This window comes from Sus scrofa, chromosome 7 (assembly GCF_054392235.1).
Source record: "Sus scrofa isolate SSC_HxYL_T2T_F1_AM1 chromosome 7, Sscrofa_HxYL_maternal_Yorkshire_Landrace_v2.0, whole genome shotgun sequence".
Lineage (NCBI taxonomy): Eukaryota > Metazoa > Chordata > Mammalia > Artiodactyla > Suidae > Sus > Sus scrofa.
The window spans coordinates 25798384-25825574 of record NC_139389.1 but is presented as its reverse complement, the minus strand read 5'-3'; the positions used below and the strand labels follow the sequence as shown (position 1 = coordinate 25825574).

The following is a 27191-nucleotide window of genomic DNA, read 5'->3' as shown; positions in this document are numbered from 1 at the left end:
CCAGGGCAACCACAAGTCTGTTCTCTATATCTGCGGTCTATTTTTGTATTTGTTTCATATTTTAGATTCCACATATAAGTGATATCACATGGTATTTGTCTTTCTCTTTCTGAACTTATTCTACTTAGTATCCTCTCGGTCCTTCCATGTTGCTGCAAAAGGCATTATTTCATTCTTTTTTATGGCTGGGTAGTATTGCAGTATGTATATGTACTGCATCTTCTAATCCATTCATCTATTGATGGACATTTAGGTTATTTCCATGTCTTGGCTATTGTGAATAGTGCTGCAATCAACATAGGAGTACCTGTTTCTTTTTGAATTATAGTTTTGTCTGGATATATGCCAAAGAGTAGGATTTTTGGATCATTTGGAAATTCTATTTTTAGTGTTTTGAGAAGCATCCATACTGTTTTCCATAGTGACTACAACAATTTACATTTCCCCCACCAACAGTGTAAGAAGGTTCGCTTTTCACCACACACTCTCCAGCATTTATTATTTGTAGACTTCTTTTTGGTCAGTGTTGTCTCCAGAGCTCGCCTCAGAGTCTTGGAAGTGCAAGAAGGGGCATGTGAAACCTTGTGGTGGTGGTTGCAAGAGCAACTATTCACATAGGGAATGTCTTTTTTTTCATTTAATTTTTACTTTATATTGGAGTATAGTTGATTTACAATGATGTATTAGTTTCAGGTGTACAGCACAGTGATTCAGTTTTACATGTACATATATCCATTCTTTTTCAGAGTCTTTTCCCATATAGGTTATTATAGAATATTGAGTAGAGGACCCTATGATATACATTAGGTCCTTTTTGATTATCTGTCTTATATGCAGAAGGGTGTATATGTTAATCCCAAATTTCTAATTTATCCCTTCCCTCCACATTTCCCCTTCAGTAACTGTAAGTTTGTTTTCAAAGTCTGTGAATCTGTTTCTGTTTTGTAAATAAGTTCATTTGTGTCACCTTTTTTTTGGATTCTCTATATAAGTGATATCATATGATATTTGTCTTTGTTTGATTTAGTTCACTTAGTCTGATAATCCCTAGGTCCATCCATGTTGCTGTAAATGGAATTATTTCATTCTTTTTTTAATGACTAATATCCCATTGTGTATGTACTACACCCTCTTAATCCGTTCATCTGTTGATGGACATTTAGGTTGTTTACATGTCTTGGCTATTGTAAATAGTGCTGCTTTGAACATTGGGGTGCACATATCTTTTTGAACTATGGTTTTCTCCAGATACATGCCTAGGAGTGGGATTGCTGGATCATATGGTAACTCTTAGTTAATTTTAAGGAACTTCCACTCTGTTCTCCAATTGCGGCTTCACCAATTTACAATCCGAACACAGTGTAAGAGGCTTATCTTTTCTCCACACTGTCTGCAGCATTTATTGTCAGCTTTTTAATGCTGGCCATTCTGATAGATGTGAGATGGTACCTCATTATAGTTTTGATTTGCACTTCTTTAAAAATTAGTGATAGTGAGCATCTTTTCATGTGCCTATTGGCCATCTGTATGTCTTCTTTGGAAAAATGTCGATATTTGGGCCCTCTGCTCATTGTTCAATTGGGTTGTTTGTTTTTCATTGTTATTGAATTTTATGAGCTCTTTGTATATTTTGGATATTAAGTCCTCATTGGTCACATTGTGAGCAAATATTTTCTCACAGTTTATAGGTTGTTGTTCTGTTTTGTTTATGTTTTCCTTTGCTCGGCAAAAGCTTTTAAGTTTGGTTAGGTACCTTTTGTTTATTTTTGCTTATATTTCTATCACCTTGTGAGACTGACTAAAAACATTTGTATGATTTATGTCAGAAAATGTTTTGCCTATGTACTCTTCTAGGAGTTCTATGGTGTCTTGTCTTATACTTAAGTCGTTAAGCTGTTTTGAATTTATTTTTGTGTATGGTGTGAAGGTGTATTCTAATTTCAATGATTTATATGTGGCTGTCCAAATTTCCCAATACCACTTGCTGAAGAGACTTTCTTTTCCCCACTGTATGTTCCCCACTATGATTAATTGTCCATAGTTGTGTGGGCTTATTTCTGGGCTCTCTATTCTGTTCCAATGATCTATATATCTGTTTTTGTGCAAAAACAACTGTGTTGTTTTGATTACTGTAACTTTGTAGTATTGTTTAAAATCTGTGAGGGCTATGCCTCTTGCTTTGTTCTTTTTCCTCAGGATTGCTTTGGCCTTTTATGATTCTATATACATTTTTGGATTATTTGTTTTGGGTCTGTGAAAAATGTCATGGGTAATTTGATGGGGATTGCATTAAATATGTAGATTGTTTTGGGTAGTATGGCCATTTTAACAATATTAATTCTTCCTATGCAAGAGCATGGGATATCTTTCCATTTCTTTGAATCATCTTCAATTTCCTTTATTAATGTTTTGTAGTTCTCAGCATATAAGTCTTTCACATCCTTGGTGAGGTTTATTGCTAGGTATTTATTGTATTTTATTTTTTATTAAAGTATAGTTGGTTTATAATGTTATGCTATAAGTATTTTCTGATGTGCCCAATCACAAATTTTCATAGAATGTATGCTGAGATCCAGTTACTGTTAAAAAAATCATGTCAGAAATCTTTCATAGATATTCCAGATAATAGCCAATATTTTCTTAGAAGAGTGACTAATTTGGGAAATGACTAACAATATCATGGATTCTGTTTCTTTGAAATTTCTAGAATGGCATGTGCCAAGCACCTGAAATACAGCATCATTTTCTAGCACATGTGTTGTATATGATGGCAGATTGAATTTTCTTATGGTTGCATGTTAAGTTCTGTGTGTATAATGGCCTATAATCCACCCAAGGTCCTGAACATAGGACCATGTATTTGCTAGAGGGCAAGAACACATATATTTGTAAAGTTTAGTTGTGAGAGGCTGTTGGCAGGTAAAATAAATCTCAAAATCTGTTATGGGTACTAATTACCACCAGTCGAAAACCCATCATCAATGGTGTGTGCATGTGTGTATGCCTGTGTGTGTTTGCATGTCTGCATTTTTTGTGTGTAGCAATGAAAATGCAAATATAGGAGTTCCTGTGGTGGCTCAGTGGTAACAATCCCGACTAGAATCCATGAGAACATGGGTTTGATCCCTGGCCTCACTCAGTGGGTTGTGGATCTGGTGTTGCTGTGAGCTGCGGTGTAGGTCACAGATGTGGCTTGGATATGGCATTGCTGTGGCTGTTGCATAAGCTGGCAGCTATAGCTCGGGTTTGACCCCTAGACAGGGAATCTCTATATATGCAATGGGTGTGGACCTAAAAAGAAAAAAATGCAAATATATATGAAAAAAGTAACCCTTAAAAATGCGGCTATTATAAAAGTTACAAAACTATTTTGTCCTTTTTCAGATGGATGGTAGGAGAATTCAATAAGAACAGCATTTGAAATGAGTAAATAAGAATAATAACAGCAAAAGTCACTACTTAGAGAAACATTTATGAGCATAGAATACACAGATTTTTTTTTTATCAATTTGGCTTAGGTTACCCTTTGGATGCTTTTCTCTCTTACCAGACTAGCCTATATTTCAGCAATGATATAATCATTCCACAAATGCAGGCAAATGCCTATTCCATCTGCCTTTGAATGTTTTTGGATTTTTGTCTCAAAACCAGACTCAAATGTTAAAAACTCTTCCATATGCTTGTTATTTCTCCTCTAATAAAATGTATTGTGCCCTCCTTGATGCATGTTATTCTTTTATCGATTCTGCCTAGATAATTTTATCAAAATTCACGTTTTTTTGACACTAGCACTTGAGCATACTGTGTCAAAATGTTTTCACCTATTGATAAAGCTGTTGAATTCAACTGTAAGGAAAATGCAGAATCTTTAAAGAATGGAAGATGATTTTGGAGTTCCCATCATGGCTCAGTGTTTAACGAACCTGGCTAGCATCCATGAGGATGCGGGTTTGATCCCTGGCCTCGCTCAGTGGCTTAAGGGTCTGGCATTGCCGTGAGCTGTGATGTAGGTCACAGACGCGGCTCAGATCCAGCATTGCTGTGACTGTGGCATAGGACGGCAGCGACAGCTCTGATTTGACCCTTAGTCTGGGAACCTCTATATGCTGCAGGGGCAGCTCTAAAAGACAAAAAGGCAAAAAAAAAAAAAAAAAAAAAAGAAAAAGAAAAAGAATGGAAGATGATTTCATTGAATGGATATGATGAATGAGGATTTTTTTTAAACTCTTTAATCCTTAAAAAAAATTGAAGTATAGTTAATTTACAATGTTTTGGTAGTTTCAGGTATATAGCAAAGTGATTCTGTTGTATATATCTTTTTTCTTATTCTTTTCCATTATAGATTATTACAAGACATTGAATATAGTTCCTTGTGCTATACAGTAGGTCCTTATTGTTCATCTATTTTATATGTAGTTGTAGGTATATATTAACCCCAAACTCCTAATTTAGCTCCCCTCCTACCCCTCACTATCCCCTTTGATAACCATAAGTTTGTTTTTATGTCTGTCCCTTTTTGGGTGGACTATAAGAGAATTCAATAAGAGTAGCATCTGAAAAGAACAAATAAGAATAATGAGAGCAAAAGCCACTACTAATCAGAGAAACATTTATGAGGATAGAATCCAGATTTTTAACAATTGGGCTTCTGGATTCTATGTCTGTGAGTCTATTTCTGTTTTGTAAATAAATTCATTTGTGTCATGTTAAAGATTCCACATATAAGTGATATATTATATTTGTCTTTCTCTGTCTTACTTCACTTAGTATGATAATCTCTTGGTCCATCCATGTTTCTGTAAATGGCATTATTTCATTATTTTTTATGGCTGAATAATATTCCATTATATATGTATACCACATCTTTTTTATCCATTCATCTGTTGATGGGTATTTAGTTTTTTTCCATGCCTTGGTTATTGTAACTCATGTTGCTATGAACATTGGGTGAATGTATCTTTTCAAATTATAGTTTTCTCTGGAAATATGTCCAGGAGTGGGACTGCAGGATCATATGCTAACTCTATTTTTAGTTTTTTAAGGAACCTCCACATTGTTCTCCATAGTGACAGCACCAATTTACATTCCCACTAATATTGTAGGAGGGTTCTTTTTTTCTCCACACCCTCTCCAGTATTTATTTGTAGACTTTTAAATGATGGATATTCTGGAGTTCCTGATGTGGCACAGTGGAAACAAATCTGACTGATATCCAAGACAATGTGGGTTTGATCCCTAGACTAGTTCAGTGGGTCAGGGATCCAGCATTGCTGTGGGCTGTGGTGTATGTTGCAGACACAGCTCGAATCCCGAATTGCTGTGGCTGCGGCATAGGTCAGCAGCTGCTGGTCCGATTCAACCCCTATGTATGCCGCGTGTACAGCCCTAAAAGAAAACAGAAAAAAGTGATGGCCATTCTGACTAGTGTGAGGTGATACCTTATTGCAGTTTTTATTTGCATTTATATAATAATTGGTGATTCTGAGCATCTTTTCATGTACGTTTTAGACATTAGGTGGTGCCTATGAAAGACATTTTTAGTTTAGAATCAATCCTTGGCAATATGGGACACTGACACTAAAATATAAGGAAAATTTTTAGGCATTATTTTTGCTTTCAGGTGATGATTACTACTCAAATATATTTGACAATGATTTAGAAATTATATGAGGCCAATTTCTTTATTGGAAATGCCTTGTGAAAAGATGTTAGTGTCCTATTGTTTCTCCAGAATCTTTTTCTTTTCCAATGAGCCTCTTCATGGCCCCCCTGAACTCCTTATTCCTTAGTGTATAGATCAGTGGGTTCAAGCTGGGAGTAACAATGGAATAAAAGACACTGAGAAGTTTACCCTCATCCTGATTTGGACTGTTTCCTGGCTGGATGTACATGTAGATAACAGTCCCATAGAAGATGGATACCACAATGAGGTGAGAGGAACAGGTCCCAAATGCTTTTTGCCTTCCTGTCGCAGACTTGATCTTGAGCACAGCTACAGCAATGAAGCCATATGAAACCAGAACGAGAAGAAGTGGTGTGAGGAAAATAAAAAAACACAATGCAAATATGGTTTCTTCCATGGCTGTTGTGTCCACACATGCAATTTTGACCATTGCAGATATTTCACAAAAATAGTGATCCAGGTGGTTGTTCCCACATCGAGGAAGACTCATAGCATAGGGAGACAGTATCATGCAATTAATGATACCAATTACCCAGGTCATGGCCACCAGGCCTCCACAGAGTTGGGGGTTCATTATGGTCATATAGTGTAGAGGCTTGCAGACAGCATTGAATCGGTCATAAGACATCACAGCCAGAAGCATGCATTCAACTGTGCATAATGTCACATCGATGAAAAGTTGAGAGGCACAGCCACCAAAGGAGATTTTTTTGTCTTTACCCCAAACGTTGACCAACATTTGTGGGACTATATTTGAGGTATAACAGAGATCCAAAATGGCCAAACTTCTAAGGAAGAAGTACATGGGAGTTTGGAGACGTTCATCTAGTAATGGCAGCGCAATGATGGCGATATTTCCCATCAAGGCAATAGTGTAGAAGAAAAAGACAACCCCAGAGATGATCATCTCCAGTTGAGGCTGCCCTGGAAATCCAAGGAGTATAAATCCACCAAAGTAGCTATCATTTATCATCTCCCTATTAATATCAGCTGTGAAAATAAAATATCAACACATTGGAAGCCACAGTGAGTATATTTTAAAACAATATTACTGGTATATATTGCTCAGAAAAACATGGTGTAATAAAAAGATCCATATTTTATATCTCGTAATTATTCTATTTTTTTGTTTATCCAGTTAGGTATAAAATTTATTTCAAGGGCAATTTGTCTACAGAGTCCATACTCTCAATTACTTTGTCTAGGCAAAAAACTGCAAAAGCCTCAGAGGAAAATCCTGGGGAAAATGGCTAAATAAAACCTGTTGGACTTCCCTTTATAAATCAGGATGCTGGAGAGGAGGGTTGGGAATCTGTAACAAATTATTGCCCCCTTTATCCAAGAGTTCATAGAAAATGAAGGTTTTCTAACCCCTATGCCTTTTTTTCTAATATTTAAACTGCAAAGGTTCAATCTTGCTATCCATTTTCACTCTGCTATATCAATCTTCTGATATTTTATTTTAAAATTTAAACTCTTACCTTTCAACTAAAATTTTGTATTTTGAATTTTTTTTTTTTTTGCCTTTTTCCACCCTTTCCCAGAACCAGCGTCCTTCCTGTCATCGAAGATACTGTTCTTTTCATCTGTACTTTTGATTCCATCTTCTACTATTTCCTATGGGAGTAATTCTTTAAAAATGTACCCACTTCTTAATTTTATATTTGATCTCTAATATTCATTTGCATTCTTTCCCTCATCTTACAAAAACCCAAGTTCTACTACTCATGCATTTAAATGTTAAAGCACTTCAGGAGGGACAATTGTGTAATTATTTTGTTTATATCCCTAGTGACTTAGGATTAGCACAGAAAAAAATCTGTAAACATTTGATATTTGTTAAAAGAAACTTTGATGACAGCGTCTGTATCTTTCCTTTCATATCTAAAAAGATCTAGTGTCTTTTTTCAAGCTCAAGCCAAATACTCTATTAACAAAGTCTTTCAAGCACGCAAATGAATTTCTGTTTTCTAAACCAGTGGTCTCTTCGAAATTATTTTTCTGTTTGAATTCTCTATGGCAGCTTTATATCTTCTATATTAGACTTTCTCTCTGCCTTCATAAATAATTCTTTTTAGTTTTTCACTAGCATTTCTCCCACTGCAACTTCCATTCCTTTCCTCCTTTCTCCCTGAATCTATGTGCAGTTTTCTAATGGGATCCTGTCTTTCCCATATTTCCTCTACCTCCATGACTTTAGTTACTAATTTTGCACACATAACTAAGAATTCTGTTTTTTCTAGTCTACTCCTCTTTTGCAGCGTCACATTTACAATTTCAGCTACTTCTGTGGGCATTTCCACTGGGTTTTACCCCCATATCAAATATATACAGAATTGAATTCATTATATTTATCTCTTAGAACAAATGTTAACTCTTTTTTCACATACTTATAATCTTTTAATTCTTGTAGCTGCCTCATAAAGTATCTCCTAAGGTCTTAACAAATGTTTGCTAAAATGAATTTATGAATTTTGGGGATAGAAATTAAAAATACAGATATACATTTTCATGTGAAATCAACTTAGGATTTAATATGTATCTTAAATCTTAAAGGCAAGAAGATTGATATAAAAGCCAGATGCTTTTATGCAAATTTCTTTAACTTTGAGAATCTTGTAAAATATTTTAAAGGCCACATAATTTCTTTCTCCACTTACCCTAATTAAACTTAGTGAGTTTTTCTGTGGTGATATAACCAAAGATCTTCAGGAGAAAAATACCTCTAACTTTTCTAAAGTAGAAAATGCTTCTTTTTCTCTTTATCTAAATAGACTGAGAGAGTTTCCTTGCAGCCCAGCAGTTAAGAGTTCGGCATTGTCACTTCTGTGGCTCGGGTTTGGTCCAAGCCTGGGAAGGTCCCATACTGTGGGTGCAGCCTAAAAAAATAAATAAGACTGAGAATAAAATTCTTCATTACTTATACCATTATACCATTCCTCTCACTTGCCATTGAGATCCTACATGATTGTTGCAGGAGGTGGTTCCTGACTCATCTTTCACAGTTCATGTACTGATTCAAGAAGAACCTTTCTATTTATACGTTTCAGAGAAAAACATCTTAAATGTGAAAGATAACAAGTAGTCTTCCCCAACCAGCAGTGATTAAATTTGTTGAGTCTGGGAAGACCTTTGGGACACTGGGTTACCTATTAGCAATTAATTTCTATTGTAAAATTATCCAAGGAAGATCATTAAAAAAAAATCTCCCAGGAGAAATTCCCATAGTTAACCAACTCCTTTTCAACTTTATGTGGAAATTAAAACCATCATACTTATTATAAGTAATATTAATATAAGATTAATATTAATATAATTATGAATAATTAATATTCATAATATTAAATAAATAGTTACAACACTTTTAACAAGTCAAAATACGTTTTCATACTTAGTTTCATCAATAAAATATTTTTATTGATGCTGTTATTATTCCACTTTATATGGAAAAACATTGCTTGTCTAGAAGTTACAGATTATCACAAGGCAACAGAGGTAATGAACAGTACAGATGAGACACACAAACCTGCATATCACGTAATTTTAAATCTTTTCTATCACATCAATTTGTATAACCTAAGCTTTCAAATATATTTCAATAACACTGATATAGCTGATTTTGGCAAAGAATGGCATCTTTAGCAATAAATGGCCCCCATAGCAGTGTACCAGACTCGCTACCACAGGGAGAAAGAGTGACAGAATTATGGTGATAATCATTTGATAAACTTATGCTTGAAAAGCCATAATTTATTATTTAAACTTTTGCTTGTTACTGCCATTGAGGGCACATTGGTCAATTATGTACTCCCTGGAAATTGCCATTTTTTCAGCAGTTTTTACTGTTGAATAGTTTTAGTAATGGCAGCAGAGAATGTAAGCTATGTCAGCAATCCTAGAGTTGATTTATAACCACAGGTTAAAATTCTGTTATTAGTATGGTGAAAAACCATTACTTTTTCTTCTCTCAGAAATCACCTCAAACAATAGGAAAAATTAAAATTAAATGCAAATTTCGTTTAAAACTCTGACTTCTGAAACATAGAGCTTAAAATAGAAGAATATTATGAAATTAGTGAAGGCCAAGGAGGCGTGGAACAATGCAAGAGAAGCATGCCCGCTGTTATAAATAGCTCAAAGAATCCACATTTTCTCTCTTTGAATACAGTTTAGGATAAAACTGGCCCTCATTAAAAAAAAAAACAGGAATAAGGAATGAAGCATATCAATGGGAGAGTTCTTATACCTAATACGATTTCTAGAAGAAGCTCAGAAGAAACCACTGAGATAAATTATATTTGAAAGATATATCCAATTGTCACATTACTGGGTGTAAGTGAAACTGCGCTGTGATTAGACCTAGAGTAGAAAATCTTGGTTGATAGCAGAAAATGATAACACCCCCCCCAAACTCACTTATACACACAACCCTGGGTCTGATGGAACATTCTTAATAGCTTAAAACATGACTTTGCTTTTTTCTTAACACAAATATTCTGGAAATGGTTAGTCCAGGAAAACATCTAACTTATTTAAATGCAGTAATAAATAAGAAATGAGTTCAAGATCTATAAAATAATAATAATAAATGGGCATGAAATGGCCAGAAAAGGAGCAAGTAGAAAATGAGGGATGCTCACGTCATCTTTTAAAATGTGAATACGCAGGGAGTTCCCATCGTGGTGCAGAGGAAACAAAACCAACTAGGAACCATGAGGTTGCAGGTTAGATCCCTGGCCTCGCTCAGTGGGTTGAGGATCCGGTGTTGCCGTGAGCTGTGGTGTAGGTTGCAGATGTGGCTTAGATCTGGTGTTGTTGTGGCTCTGGTGTAGGTCGGCAGCAACAGCTCAGATTAGACCCCTAGTCTGGGAACCTCCATATGCCGCTGGTGCGGCCCTAAAAGGACAAAAGACAAAAAATAAAATAAAATAAAAAATAAAAAATAAATAAAATGTTACTATGCAGGAGATGAGGATTGGGTACATATTTTATTTAAAAGAAAAATTTAAGGATATAACCAGCTCTATTAAATTAAAACACAGGACAGAATTATAAGAACTTATAAAACATGGTGACAGAAAGAGATGAACAATAATATAGTGCATAAATCTCAGAACAATAAATAAAATAAAATTTTAAAACATGGGGACTGGACATGGGCTGAATAAGCCTTAAAGTAAAAGGAAGACAAGATTAAGAAGTTGAATGAAATAGGAGTTCTTGTCGTGGCTCAGTGGTTAACAAACCCAACAAGTATCCATGAGGATGCCGGTTTGATCCCAGGCCCTGCTCAGTTGGTTAAAGATTTGGCGTTGCCATGAGTTGTAGCGTAGGTTGCAGACATGGCTCGGATCCTGAATTGCTGTAGCTGTGGTGTAGGCCAGCAGCTATAGCTCCGATTCAAGCCCTAGTCTGGGAACTTCCATATGTCATGGGTGTGGCCCTAAAAAGACACACACACACAAAAGTTGAATAAAATAAAAATGAAATAAACAAAAGTATTTAAAAAGTAAGAAAATAATAGTTATTAAACTTTTTAGGATAGTAAAGTATATATTACTGGAGTTCATATGTAAATATAACTAAAACAATGAAACGTAAATGAAAGAAAGGCATGTCTAAAAACTAAGATCACATTTTGAAACTACTTGACTTCAGTAAAATATTAATCAGGTGAAATTATCAGCCATCTATGAAAGGAATCCTATGATGCGTAACAAAGAAAATGTATTATGACAAAGTTGTATTTATTACACAAAAGCAAGAGAAGTCTTAATATTTGAAATCAAGTAATATGATTCACCACATTGATTGAATAAAATCAGAAAAAATCATATGATCACCTTTATAAGGGGAAGATTAAAACATGAAAAAAATTTGTCACCTTATACAAATCTATTTTTTAATAAAAAAAAGTCTATTTTGTGTGTGTGTGTGCCACACCTGTGGCATGTGGAGGTTCTCAGGCTAGGGGTCATATCAGAACTGTAGCTGCTGGCCTACACCACAGCCACAGCAATGCCAGATCCAAGCCGGATCTGCTACCTACACCACAGTTCACGGCAATGCCAGATGCCTAACCCACTAAGCAAGGCCAGGGATTGAACCTGCCTCCTCATGAATACTAGTTGAGTTCATTAAATGCTGAGCCACACTGGGAACTCTATGTTTTATTAATAAAAAAGTCTTTAACACAAACCTATAGCAAATCATTAAATTCAAAGGTGAAATATTGAAACTTTACTCTCACATCAGCGAATGGGAAAAAAATAATCACTTCTAGTTATTATTCTACTGGATTATTCTAGTGGAGAACCTGGCCAATGCAAAAAGAAAATAAAACTAAGAAGAAAGTATTAGAAAGGGAGAGATAATTTGTCATTATTAGCACATAGCATGATAAAATATATTTAAAAATATAAAGGATATACAGATAAATTATTAGAATTAATGTTTGCTTAGCAAAGTCATTTGGTAGGAAGTCATTTGATAGTAATGTTTGCTTAGAATATAAGGAACATAAGGAATATACATCTGATATAAAGTGACCACAGAAAATCTAACATTTATTATGCGGTAATAGTGGAATAATGAAAACTCTCCCTTTGATATTTAGAACAAGACAAGTTTGCTCACACACACTATTTGTTCATCAATCCACAGACCTAGCTTGTACAGTAAGTTATATAGAAGAAATAAAAGTTTCATAGGTTGAAAAGGAAAAAATAAAACATTTTTAATGATAATACTGTGTATATTTAGACGACCTAAAATATTCTATGAATAAATTATTAGAATTACTAAGTATGTTTGGTAAAACCTAAATACAATGCCAATATATGAGTTTAGTTTTATTTTAATATGTCATAGTTTAAAACAAAATTAACATTTAAAGATGCAACTTATAATAAAATTAAAAATATCAAATATTTAGGAGGAAAACTCATAAAAGAGCTTTGAAACATATATTAATATTAATACATATATTTTTATATTTATGTATTAATATTATATTGATAATATATTATATATTACATAATATATAATTATGTTATGAAAACTATAATTTTTATGAACAAGTACTGATACATGGGTGAATCTTAAAAATATGGCATTTGAAAGAAGTCAGGCACCACAGGATACAATTATACAAAATTTTAAAAATATTAAACTTATAGCATTATTTAAAAGTGCATACTTAGGTAAACTATATAAACCAAGGGAAGAAATTGAAATCTATATATTTAAGAATGATTGCTGCTAGGTGGGAAGGATGAGGATTATAATCAGAAGGGAATGCTTCAAGTATCTCTGAATAGATTTTTCTAAAACTTGATCCAGGTTTTACATCGAAGTTTATTGTACAACAGTTCTTTCAGCTGTACATTCATGTTTTTTTAGTCTAAAAAATTCCCTTTTATACTTTTAGTAACCTCCTTTCTTCTTTTTTTTTTCTTCTCTTTTTTGTTTCTCTTTAACATTTATTCTTTGGATGTTGGAATTCCTGGAAAATGTGACATTCTTTCTTTAAAAAATTTTATTGGAGTATAGTTGACTTATTTATAGGTATTCAACAAAGTGAATCAGTTACACATATACACATATCCATTCTTTTTCAGATTCTTTTCCCATATAAGTTATATCAGAGTATTGAGTAGATTTCCCTGTACTACACAGGAGGTACTTATTACTTATCTATTTTATGTATAAAAGTATATATAGGTTAATCCCAAATTCCTAATTTATCCCTTCCTTCAGAGTTTCCCTTAAGTAAACATAAGTTTGGTTTCAAAATCTTTGAATCTGTTTCTGTTTTGTGAATAAGCTCTTTTGTTTCATTTTTATTACATATATTGATCACATTTTTATCACATATTAGTGATCTTATATGGTATTTGTCTTTCTCTGATTCACTTATCATGGTGATTTCTAGGACCAACAATGTTGCTGCAAATGGCATTATTTCATTCTTTTTTATGGCTGAATACTATTCTATTATATATACGTACCACATCTTCTTTATCCTTTCATCTGTTGATGGACATATGGATTGCTTCCATGTCTTGGCTATTATGAATAGTGCTGCACTGAGCATTGGGGTACATATATCTTTTCGAATTATGTTTTTCTCCAGATATATGCCCAGGAGTGGAATTGCTGGATCATATGGTAGTTCTATATTTAGTTTTTTAAGGAACCCACATGCTGGCCCCAAAAACAAGCAGTAAAGATTTTGAAAACCAGTGGAAAAGAGAATAACATTGGTTAACTGAAAGATGGTTACTTGCATGTGACATAAAATGTTTTTCTTCCTGTGATCATCAGAATTGAGTTCTTTTTTGAGTAATAAATGGGCAGAGGAAAGAAATTTTTGACATTTTAACATTGTATAACTAAGATGATCGATAACTAGGACTCTCGGTCATTTTGGTTAATAGTGGTTTTACCTCTGTCAGTAAAGAATAGCTTTTATCCTTTAAAATTATGAGAATATTTAGCTAGCATAATCAAAGGAAAATATTACAATTAATTGAGGAATGTCAGTAAAATTGGGACATGTATAACCTAAAAAAATCAGTGCATAATGTAAGTTGTTTTTAGTGTTGGCATGTCAGTTTAAAACTTATTTTAAGTATGGATTTTTGTACAGGTATCAATATATATTCGCTGTTACATAAATGTATTGGATTTGATAATAATTTTTATTATGTTTTCTGAGTATTTTCTTTCTCTCAGGTGATGTCTACAAAAGAAATATCTATATTTAAGGTTATAAAGGACACATTTCCATATTGAAAATTGCTGAGAGGAAGAATCAGTATATTGTTTCTGCAGAACTTTTTTTTTCCTAATCAGTCTCTTTACGGCCCCTTTGAACTCCTTATTTCTTAGTGTGTAGATCAGTGGGTTCATGGCAGGAGTAACAGTGGAATAAAAGACACTGAGAAGTTTACCCTCATCCTGATTTGGACTGTTTCCTGGCTGGATGTACATGTAGATAACAGTCCCATAAAAGAGGGATACCACAATGAGGTGAGAGGAACAGGTCCCAAATGCCTTTTGCCTCCCTGCTGCAGATTTGATTTTGAGAACAGCTACAATAATGAAACCATAAGAAACCAGAATAAGAAGAGGAACAAGACCCATAATCAGGCACATGGCAAATGTGGTTACCTCCATGGCGGTGGTGTCTACACACGCAACCTTGATCATTGCAGACATTTCACAGAAAAAGTGATCCAGGTGGTGATTTCCACCTCGAGGAAGAGTCAAGGCATAGGGGGAAAGTATCATGCAATTAACAACACCAACGACCCAGGCAATGGCTACAAGGCCCTGACAAAGTCGGAGCTTCATTATGGTCATGTCGTCCAGAGGCTTGCAGACAGCATTGAATCGGTCATAAGACATCACAGCCAGAAGGATACATTCAACTGAGCACAGTACCACATCAGCGAAAAGTTGAAAAGCACAGCCATGAAATGTAATTCTTTTGTCTTTGCCCCAGTTATTGACCAACATCTGTGGGACTATATTTGTGGTCTAACAGAGATCCAAAATGGCCAAACTTCTAAGGAAGAAGTACATGGGCGTTTGGAGGTCGTCATCGAGAAAAGACAGCAGGACAATGGCTATATTTCCCATCCAGGCAACGGTGTAGAAGAAAAATATAATCCAAGAAATAATCATCTCCAGTTGGGGCTGTTCTCTGAATCCAAGGAGTATAAATCCACCAAAGTAGCTATCATTGATCATTCTTTTTCTTTTTTTCTCAATAGGAATTCTGAAGATAAAATAATCAACACAGTAGATGCCACATGAGTATATTCAGAAACTTCACTACCAGATTCAGATCAGGTGTTACAGTAATGATAGGGATAACATTTTTATTATCAAACACATAAATGTAATTTTTTTAATGGTGCAGATAATATAAAATTTAAGGCGTGATAGTAGAAGTGATGGATTATTACATGAATATTTGAATATCAAGTGAAATGTCCAAATTAGGATTCTAATGGAGAGATTGGTTGATAAAACCTGGAAATTTGCATCAATTTCTAGATATACAAAAGAGAGCTTTGTTCAATTTAATGTCATTAAATGTCATTTAATGTGACTGATTCGTTCCTGGGAGAATTTTCTCTGTGCCAAAAGCATAACATAGTAGTGCATGCTAAAAAATGAAGAATTTGAAACAATAACTTCATTTTATCTTTTAAAATATGATTATACATCAGTTCCACTAAGAAAGTCATTAGTATTAAATCAAAGAGGATAATTTCCAATTCTATCTGAAGAAAACATTTCTTGGAGTTATTTTCAAATATAAGATTTCTGGGACTTCTCTAAACATTTTAATTAATTAATTAATTTATTGGTAGGTCAAGTAACAATTCTTATTACCCAAACAGCCAGAGGAAGGTATAAATCTGTTATGGACCTGCTCCTCTTACGTTATTGTATATATTTACAATAAAACTTGAAATATAAATTTACACCTCAGAAACAGGATATCGTAGGATGAAGGGAATCATCATTTATATCAACATTATTCTCTACTTCATCACTTTATTTTAGTGAGCACCAAGATTTATACCCAGGTCTTTCTTTCCAAAGGGCCTTCTCTTCACCAATGTGCCAGTCTCTTTTTGCAGATAATTTCCCACTTGCTTTCTCAGAAAAACGCTTATCAGTATGTTCTTATGCATGACAATGAATTCAGGTCAAATAAAATCAAGAATAAAAGAACTGGATGAAATTCTATGTACTTCCTTTCTTATCAGTGAAGGTCAGGATATTGGAAGTTGGAGGTGTAGGGCATTTGCAACAATAATAGCTTACTTTCTGTTTCTGGGCTTCATTGATATAGCCCATCATTCTGCTGACTTTTTTTATTTTTTGTCTTTTTGTCTTATTAGGCTCACACCTGTGGCATATGGAGGTTCCCAGGCTAGGGGTCCAATTGGAGCTGTAGCCTCTGGCCTATACCACAGCAACACGGGATCCGAGATGTGTCTGCAACCTACACCACAGCTCATGGTAACGCCAGATCCTTAACCCACTGAGCGAGGCCAGGGATTGAACCCATGTCCTCATGGATGCTAGTTGTGTTCGTTAACCGCTAAGTAACGACGGGACCTCCTCTGCCAATTTCTTTTACTCCCCTAATCCAGGGTTTCTCAACTTGGAATTTCTGACATTTTAGATAATATTGTATAATGGGAGCTGTTCTGTGCTCTGTTGGATGTTATTATCATCACTCTAACTCACTACTTTCCAGTAGCACTTCCTCCTCAGTTGTGACAATCAGAAATGTTTCCAGGCATTACCAAAAGTCCCCTGCGTGGTGAATGAACAAAAAATGAATTGAAGACTTGAGTGTAAGACCTGCAACCATAAAACTTCTAAAATGAAACAAAGGAGTAAGCTCCTTGGCATAACTCTTGGAGATGACATTTTGGATTTGACGTCAAAAGCAAAGGCAATAAAAGCAAAAATAAGGAAGTGGTACTACATCAAACTAAAAAGCTTTTGTATGGCAATGGAAACCGTCCACAAAATGAAAAGGTTACGTACTGAATGGGACAAAATATTTATGAGTCATATATGTGGTAACAGGTTCAGATACAAAAATACAAAGAACTCATACAATTTAATGGCAAAACTCCAAACAATCTAATTTTGAAATGGGCAGAGGATCTGAAGAGAAAATTTTCCAGAGAAGACATAAAGATGGCTAACAGGTACATGAAAAGGTGCTCAACATCACTAATCATCAGAGAAATGCAAATTAAAACCACAATCAGTTATCAACTTCATTTGTCAAAATTACTGCAATCTAAAGAGAAATGGCAATCCCATTTACAAGTGCATCAAAAATAATAATATACCTAGGCGCAAATTTAACCAAGGAGGTACTCTGGATATTATAAGACATCGACCAAAAAAAAAAAAAAAAAAAAAAAAAGAGGGAGTTCCCTTGTGAGGTGCAATGGGTTAAGGATCTGGTGTTATCACTGCAGTGGCTCAGGAATTGTTGCTGTGGCATGGGCTCAATCCCTGGCCCGGGAACTTCCATAAGCCATGGATGCAGGAAAAAAAGGACCTACTGTGCTCATGGAAGGACAGTAATTGTGTTTAAATGTCTATACTACCCAAGGCAATCTATGGAGTCAATGCAATCCCTATCAAAATGCCGATGGAATATAAAATAGACAAACATAAGCAAAAAGCCTGAGCTTATAGAAACAGAACAGATTGTTGGGAGCTGGGAGTGGGTGAAATGAATGAAGGTGGTCAAAAGGTACAATCTTTCAGTTATAAAATAAATAAATCCTGGAGATGTCATGCACAGCACGATGACTAGAGATAACAGTTCTGTGTTGTATATTTGAAAGTTACTAAAAGTAGATCTTAAAAGTTATAAGAAAAAAACCTCTTAACTGTGTAATGATGGATGTTAACTAGACTTATTGTGGTGCTCATTTTACAGTATATACAAATATTGAATCCTTGGATTGTACACTAAAGCTATATAATGCTATATGTCAATTATATCTCAATTAAAAAAATCACATAGCTGTCTGAACCGACTTAGCACAGAAACTTATGGTGCCTTATACACAAGCATAATCTCTGAAATAATAATTGGAAAAAAACCTTGTTTATAATTATGACTCTTAATCTACAAGCAGCAGTTATATCTTGTAAAATACATTTTGTGCAAGAATTTAGAAATTTATGTAATACAGTTGTTGAAAAGTTTAAAAATCATTGGTGTAGCATTGGCCATGGATCTTGAAATTGTTTGAGGATATATTTATCCTAAGGTCAATTCAAAGAAATCATAAAGTAACTGATTATGATCAAAGAATCACATATATCTTTCTCACAATGTGATATATCATAATGCTTATAGAATCTCAAGTAAAATGTTGTTATAAATAAACTCTTGAGTGAAAAATAATTTTTCAGGCATTCCCCAAAGTCTTCTGTGGGGTAAGTTGCCCTGATTGAGAACCACTGACCTGGTCTATAATCATTTTAAGTCTAACTTCTGCTTCCCTCTCTCCTTTTTTACCTGAAATGCTGTCATTTACTCGTAAAAGGCAAATTTACTCTTTTTACCTTCAGCTTCTCTGTATTGCCACCTATCTTTGGCTTATTTTTTTCTCAGATCTGGAAGTTGACCTCTTTTGTTGTATTATTTAACAATCTGTACTGTCAATTACATTATTTATTGTCTCCTAACATCTTGCTAGCCACAAATTAATCTTTTCCTTGTTTTTATATAGGTTTTCTACTACTTATGTATATGTTTTCTTCAGTCTCTACAACTACTCAATCATAATAGCATGGCAGTCAAATTTTTGAGCCACTTCAAGCTATGCTATTTTCATACTTGCCTCCCTAGTGACTCATCCTGGGCTTAGGCATAGAGAAGGTTACCAATGAATACAAGTCACATTAAAAATAAATCTATGTCTAATATGCGGCACAAATGAACCTTTCCAAAGAAAAGAAAATCATGGACTTGGAGAACAGACTTGTGGTTGCCAAGGGGGAGGGGGAGGGAGTGGGATAGATTGGGAACTTGGGGTTAATAGATGCAGACTATTGCCTTTGCAATGGGTAAGCAATGAATCCTGCTGTGTAGCACTGAGAACTATATCTAGTAACTTATGATGGAGCGTGATAATGTGAGAAAAATACATGTGTATGTAACTGGGTCACCATGCTGTACAGTCGAAAACTGACAGAACACTGTAAACCAGCTATAATGAAAAATATATATATATAAAAATAAAAATAAATAAATCTGTGTCCCTCATACATTGATTTTTATTAAACTCTGAAAGAGAAGTTTCTTCTTAAAATATAACTCCAAATCTTCAAAAAACATTCTGGCTTTTCTCATACGCCCTACAGTAAAATTATAATCTGCAGACAAAGGTAGCCTTAATTTCTTAAATATTGTCCCAGGTATCTTAGCTGCTTGAGTTTATCTGTGCCATTCAGTAGTACTGGCTAATATTTCATTTTTTAAGTAATTCTATTCTTTTTCAAATAAGAATATTTCTTTCATCAGCATTACTTCAAGTTCACTCTTTACCTTCACTTTCCTCCACTGCATCTTCTCCTCCATTTCTCCTTCCCTCCATCCATCTCCAGTGTTCTTTAAACAATGTCTGCTTTTCTTTTTGTTTCACTGATCTTCATTTTTACAGCTTCAGTTACTAGCTCTGAAAAGGTAACTCTTGCCTTGCATCTTTACTAACTCAACTTCCCTTCTCTACTGTCGGATAGGCAATTTTACCAGAGAATTTAACACTCACAAGCTTAAATCAGCACCTGACAGGTTTACAGCTCATTTACACATCAGAGTTCAAAACTGAGTTCATACTTTTTACTCCTCCAACAAATTCACTGCCTCTTTTAATGTGATATATATTCATTTTATTAGATGAATGCTCCTTAAATTACCTAGTAAGTTCCTAATAAATGTTGGTTAGAATAGACTATAGGGTAAATATTTAATCACAAACCCATGAATAGAGAGGTAAAACTATGTTCATTTATAGGATCTACATTTCAAAAGATGTTAACTTGGAGATAAATAAATATCCTATATGATATGGTAGAGACTAATTGGTATAAAATCCAGGAGGCTGTATGAAAATCATGTTGATTTTGGGAAACCGCTGCTTATATTACCCAAGACAACTTGATTTCTCCTCCACTTACCCTTATTCACCTGGGTAAACTTTTCAGTGATGATGATTCGGCCAAGAAAAATTTTGAAGGAAAAAGTTATTTTCTAAAATGCAAGATGAATATTCTATGTAAATAGAGAAGAACTATCCCTGGATTTTTCACCAACTGTCACTGTGAACCTTTATGCTTGTGGAAGGAGGCTGCCCCTGCCTCTCACCATTCCCAGTTCATAGCCCCAGTTAGTGAGACCACTTTTTTTTTTCTCCACCTGTGTAAAAGAATCCACCAAGGAGACACATCTCATCTGTGTTGTGAATGATAGCTAATTAGTTTTCTCTTAGAGCAATGATGAAATACCGAGGGACTCTGAGTATCTCATAAGCAATTAATGTATGTTGATAATTGCTCAGAAACGCAAAAACAAAATAAGACAAACAAAACAAATCTCCTTAAGAGAAGTTATCAGTTTCCAAGGTCAACTGCTATTCTCAATTTTGAATTGAAACTAAAATTATCACCACTGTTACTCTTTTTATATGTGAAGCTAATGTGAGTAAAAATAATTACAGTGGTTTTTATATTGTGCTTTATTAATCACGTACATCTCTATATATTATGTCTTACCGATTCTTAAAACCTTTTGAATGATGTTACTCTTTTTTATATAGAAGAAAACTGGATAAAAACATAGAAGTTTTGTGACAAGCCCAATGTGACCAAGTAATAAACAAACAAGTATAGACAAAATACTCACACGCTACATCTTCTGACTCCATAATGTTTTTTACTTGAACATAGCTTCGTATATGTAGTCTAACTTTTTGAAATGAGTTTAATTTACAAACATGTTTATGATTTCAGCATAGAAGGGCGGCTGGTGCCCCTGTTAGAAATTTAGCAAATAAATTAGAGGAGAAAGAAATGTAATGGAAGTAAAAATAACACAGACATATCTGTAACAAGAATTCTATAGAGGTAAACTTAGAAACATAGTGTAGAATTTAGAAATGTTGCCTCTTCCATTCATAAATGTTATGCAATATAACCCAATATAATAGTGATTATTACTAGACATGGGTCCCAAAAACTATTTTGGCTGGTTTCTCTTGATGTGAGATGTATTTTATGGGAGCATAGGTATCAGTCCTGTAATGATCTTGGAGACTGATCATCAATGAAAGTAAAAATTTCAGTATTCTTATGGTTGAATAAAAAAACTGTCTTCACTGTTATCCTCTCAGAAACTAGCCCAGAATTCATAAGGAGAACAAAACCACAATAATCTAAGACACATCTGAAACCCAGAACTGTTAAATAATGGTTTCCAAAACTAGAACAATCAAAGAGGGGGAGCTTGAGATAATGTCCTTTACTACTGAACTCAAAACCTACTGAAAAAACCAACTTCCTCTGAGCACGTGGGAAGACCTGGAGTAAAAATAAACCTAAACCCAAGCAACAATAACAAATTACAGCTAGTGGTCTCTTGTTATAGCAACAGGCAAAGGCACAGAGAATAAAGGTTGGCAATATACATTATCCAGGATCTCTGTATGGAGTCTAGGAAAAACAGAAATAGAAATCATGGAAGTAAGTCACTTTTGAAGCAAGTGGTCTATTGTCGAAAGAGTGGAGAGGACAGAGACTACATTACAGAGCGGAAAACCTCAACTTTTTAATGAGATATAACTGACATATAACATTATATTAGCTTCAGGTGTACAATATAATGATTCCATGTTGTATATATTGTAAAATGTTTACCATATAAGTCTAGTTAACAGCTACCACTACTCATAGTTATACATTTATTTCCTTGTGATGAGAAATTTTAAGATGCAATACAGTATTATTAGCTGTAGTCACTGTGCTGTACTTTACATTCCCGAGACTTACTTATTTTATAACTGGAAAATCTCAGTTGATTGGAGAAAAGTAAAGGCCAAAATAGCTCTCATATGCATTTAACCTGTGTCTTAGTATTTTTGCTCATCTGGAACAAGGATTTGCCTCTTCTCTAACATGAGTATTTTATAAATAATTGATCTAGAAAAATAAAAACTGAAAAAGTTAATGAAGAATAGTCAAAAGAGAATCAGGGAGTTCCCATCGTGGCTCAGTGGAAATGAATCCGACTTGGATCCATGAGGACACAGGTTTGATCCCTGGCCTCGCTCAGTGGGTTAAGATTCGGCATTGCCGTGAGATGTGGTGTATATGTCACAGACGCGGCTCAGATCTGGTGTTGCTGTAGCTGTAGTGGAGGCCAGCAGCTGTAGCACTGATTAGACCCCTAGCCTGAGAACCTCCACATGTTGTGGGTACGACCTTAAAAAAAAAAAAAAAGACAAGAGAATCAGGATTTTATACAAAAGATTGATTACTGGCCATATGCAAAACACTAGAAAATGAAACCTAGAAAGTAATAGGAAAAGGATTGGCAGATGAGGAACACTCATTACAAAATACTGTGCTGGAGGAAAGAATTGTAACCAACATAAGGTCCTTATTGCTAAAAAGCCAACCATAAAAATGTGACAGACGCTATGAACTATAGCACAAATAAAAGTGCAAAAATTCAAAAAAATATATGGTGAAATAGCAAATAGGCATGTATCATGAACTGGTAGAACTCAGGCCAGAAACATAAGGAAAAGTTAAAAACAAGAAACAAAAATTAAAATTATAAAAACAGAAATAGATGCAACTGAAATCCTAAGGAAGTAAAGAATGAAGATTGTTAAAACCAAGAAAAAAATGACCAAGAAAGCATAGCATCAAAATTATAATAAACTGTACTTTACAAGTTATAAAAGAAGATATAGATCTACAGACTAAACAAGTCTCACTTTATTTCAGCTAAAAAAATACTTAATGGTAAAACCCTAGTAAAATTGCTGAACTTCAACAATAATAATCTTTTTTAAAATTGAAGTATGCTTGATTTGCAATGTAGTCTCAGGTGTATAGCAAAGTGACTGAGATACATATCTGTATATATATAGCTATGACTATGTATATGAATATATATACTTTTCAGATTATTTTCCATTATAGATTATTACAATATAGTAGTTCCTTGTTTATCTATTTTATATATAGTAGTGTGTATATATTAATCCCAACCTTCTAATGTGTCCCTCCCCTTTTCACCCTTGGTAACCATAAATTTGTTTCTATATCTGTTGGGTCTACTTCTTTTTTAATAAATAAGTTCATTTGTATCATTTTTTAGATTCCACGTATAAGCGATATGATATTTGCCTTTCTCTGTCTGACTTATTTTACTTAGTACGATAATCTCCAGGTCCATCCATGTTGCTGCAGATGGCATAATTTCATTCTTTTTATGGCTGAGTAATATTCCATTGTACATGTGTACCTCATCCTCTTATCCATTCATCTGTTGGTGGATATTTAGATTGTTTCCATGTCTTGGCCATTACAAGAAGTGGGGTGCATGTATCTCTTTGAAATAGAGTTTTCATCTTTTCCAGATCTATGCCCAGAATTGGGATTCCTGGATCATATAATAACTCTATTTTTAGTTTTTTAAGGAACTTCCATACTGTTCTCCATAGTGGCTGTACCAATTTACATTCCCACTAACAGTTTAGGAGGGTTCCCTTTCCTCCACGCCCTCTCCATCATTTATTATTTGTAGACATTTTGATGATAGCCATTCTGATTGATGTGATGTAATACTTCATTGTAATTTTTTTTTAATATGTATATAGTGGTACTTTATTTTTGTTTTGTTTTGTTATTTTTATTTATTTATTTATTTATTTATTTTTATAATTTTTTTATTTTCCCACTGTATAGCAAGGGGGGTCAGGTTATCCTTACATGTATACATTACAATCACATTTTTCCCCCACCCTTTCTTCTGGTGCAACATGAGTATCTAGACAAAGTTCTCAATGCTATTCAGCAGGATCTCCTTGTAAATCTATTCTAAGTTGTGTCTGATAAGCCCAAGCTCCTGATCCCTCCCACTCCCTCCCCCTCCCATCAGGCAGCCACAAGTCTCTTCTCCAAGTCCATGATTTTCTTTTCTGAGGAGATGTTCATTTGTGCTGGATATTAGATTCCAGTTATAAGTGATATCATATGGCACCCACATGTTCATTGCAGCACTATTCACAATAGCCAGGACATGGAAACAACCCAGATGTCCATCGACAGATGATTGGATTCGGAAGAAGTGGTATATATACACAATGGAATACTACTCAGCCATAAAAAAGAATGACATCATGCCATTTGCAGCAACATGGATGGAACTAGAGAATCTCATCCTGAGTGAAATGAGCCAGAAAGACTTCATTGTAATTTTGATTTGCATTTCCCTAGTAATTAGCGATGTTGAGCAAAGTTGCACGTGTCTGTTGGCCACTTGGATGTCTTCTTTAGAGAAATATCTATTTAGGTCTTCTGCCCATTTTTTGATTGGGTTTTTTGCTTTTTTGATATTGAGCTGTATGTGTTTGTATATTTTGGAGATTAATCAATCACTTGTCAGTCACAGTGTTTGCAAATATTTTCTTCCATTCTGTAGGTTGTCTTTTTGTTTTGTTTTTGGTTTCCTTTGCTGTGTAAAAGCTTTTAAGTTTAATTAGGTTCCATTTGTTTATTTTTATTTTCATTATATTGCTGCAATTTATGTCAAAGAGTGTTCTGTCTGTTTTCCTCTAGGAATTTTACAGTATTAGGTCTTACAATTTGGTCTTCGAACTATTTTCAGTTTATTTTTCTATATGGTGTTAGCAAAATGTTCTAATTTCATTCTTTTACATGTAGCTGTCCAGATTTCCCAGCACCACTTATTGAGTCCTTTCTCCTTTGTATATTCTTGCCTCCTTTGTTGTAAATTAATTGACTATACATATATGGGTTTATTTCTGGGCTTTCTGTCCTGTTCCACTGATCTATGTATCTGTTTTTTGTGCCAGCACTGCACTGTTTCTTGGGCAATCAGATAAAAGGATTTATCATGTTGAAAGGTTAAAGTCGGGCTGGCCCCATTTCTTCTCCATAGCAATGCTGGAGGGAAGTAGAGCACAGCTTACAAGTATTTAAATGAAGATGTGTGAGAATAATTTTATTCCTGTAGTCTCCTTTAAACATAAAGAGAACAGTATCAGCAGAAAGAGAACAACACAATTAATAAGAAAATCAGCAAGATAATGGAATTTTTGTATAAAAATGAATATTTTCCCAGAAACCCACCTTATGTGGCATGAGGGAAATGTTTAACCATTTGAAGAAAAGCTGAAATTGGAACTCTACCTTACATACACAAATAGATTGTAGGTTCATAACTATATAGAAATAAAAATATATAGTTTTCTAATTTTTAAGGTTAGGTAGAGAAAAATATATTTATAATTTGAGTATATCTTAAAAAGTAAAAAGTATACACCATAAAGAACTCTACTGATATATTTACCTACAAAAACCCCCTCCCAAAAACCAAGAAGAAAAAGACTTATAAGCCCATAGCAAATGGGCAATGGCATCTTCAAATATGGGCAGATATTTCACAAATAGGCAATGGCACTAAACATACAGAAAGAATATCAGCCATGTTCATAATAACAGAAATGCAAAATAAAATGATACTAAGGGACCATTACTTAACTACATAAGGTTAAAAAATAAATTCAAAAGTTTGACAACATACTGTATTGGTGAAGTTCTGAATACTAAATAATGTAATTTATATTAAGCTTTAATTAAAAGATGCCCAGCACAGGAGTTCCTGTCATGGCAGAGCGGAAACAAATTCGATTAGGAACCATGACATTGTGAGTTCTATCCCTGGCATCACTCAGCAGGTTAAGGATCCGGTATTGCTGTGAGCTATGGTGTAGGTCACAGACGCGGGTCGGGTCCCGTGTTGCTGTGGCAGTGGTGTATGCCAGAAGCTGTAGCTCCGATTAGATCCCCAGCCTGGGAACCTCTACATGCTACGTGTATGGCCCTAAAAAAAGCCAAAAAAAAAAAAAAAAAGATGCCCAGCACAAAGTAAACACAGCATGTTCATTTTAAGATTCAAGAGTTAAATATATATGTATATATTTTATATATATATTATATATACCTCAGAATTATATATAATTTATTTGCTTTGTAAGCAGTTTATGATGCTATTTTCGTATTTTCCACATAGCCTGAGCTCCTTTCTCTATGAGTTTTGTTTAATTGCAACTGGGAGATTGGTTCCCCAAGGTTTCCGGCATGCCTGATCCTTCAGTCACCACATTCCCTGAGGAGTAAAAGACAAAGAGACCCTAGGTATCCTTGTATTCTTTCAAATGTGGCACAAAAATGAGTAGAGTTAATATTGTGATAAGATTTAGACACAAGGAAAGTTGCACTAGGAGGAACCAGAGAGTGAAACACCTTACAAGTTGAACAGTAGGGCAAAACTGAGAAGTAAGTGCCACGATAGAACCTCTGAGATACTTCTTTCAGAGGACAAAGAACCTTAGTTCCAGAAAAAGGGAAGTTACTTTTACTCATTATGTCTTCCTTGGTCTTAGAAATGTTACTTAGAAGATCGTCATTTTGACAGTTAAGAAGTTTGTTTATAGAGATTAAGAGTGCAGACAATAGCAGAAGGGAGAGGTGCAATGCTAGCCCGTGAATTAATTTTATTAAAAATAAATTTTGTTTAGAGTTAAAGAAAAAAGGATAGTGATATTTAAATATTTGAATAGCAAGAGTGAGTAGGATATTGGGTTTAGATTGGGTAGTTTTTTCTTTTTTAATTTCCAAAATTGTT

At 34.4% G+C, this 27191-nt stretch overlaps 2 protein-coding genes and 1 pseudogene across 2 annotated transcripts in view; 1 reads left to right on the top strand and 2 right to left on the bottom strand.

Annotated features, from left to right (window-relative positions):
- Positions 1-27191, top strand: part of LOC146401418 (uncharacterized) — a 274139-nt gene that overhangs the window by 20810 nt on the left and 226138 nt on the right. The gene's annotated exons all lie outside the window — the stretch shown is intronic.
- LOC100156542 (olfactory receptor 2W1-like) lies at positions 5709-6656 on the bottom strand. The gene has a single exon (XM_084970306.1). It carries the CDS (start codon positions 6654-6656, stop codon positions 5709-5711), a length of 948 nt encoding a protein of 315 aa, XP_084826432.1.
- On the bottom strand, positions 14354-15439 carry LOC146401426 (olfactory receptor 2W1-like; annotated as a pseudogene).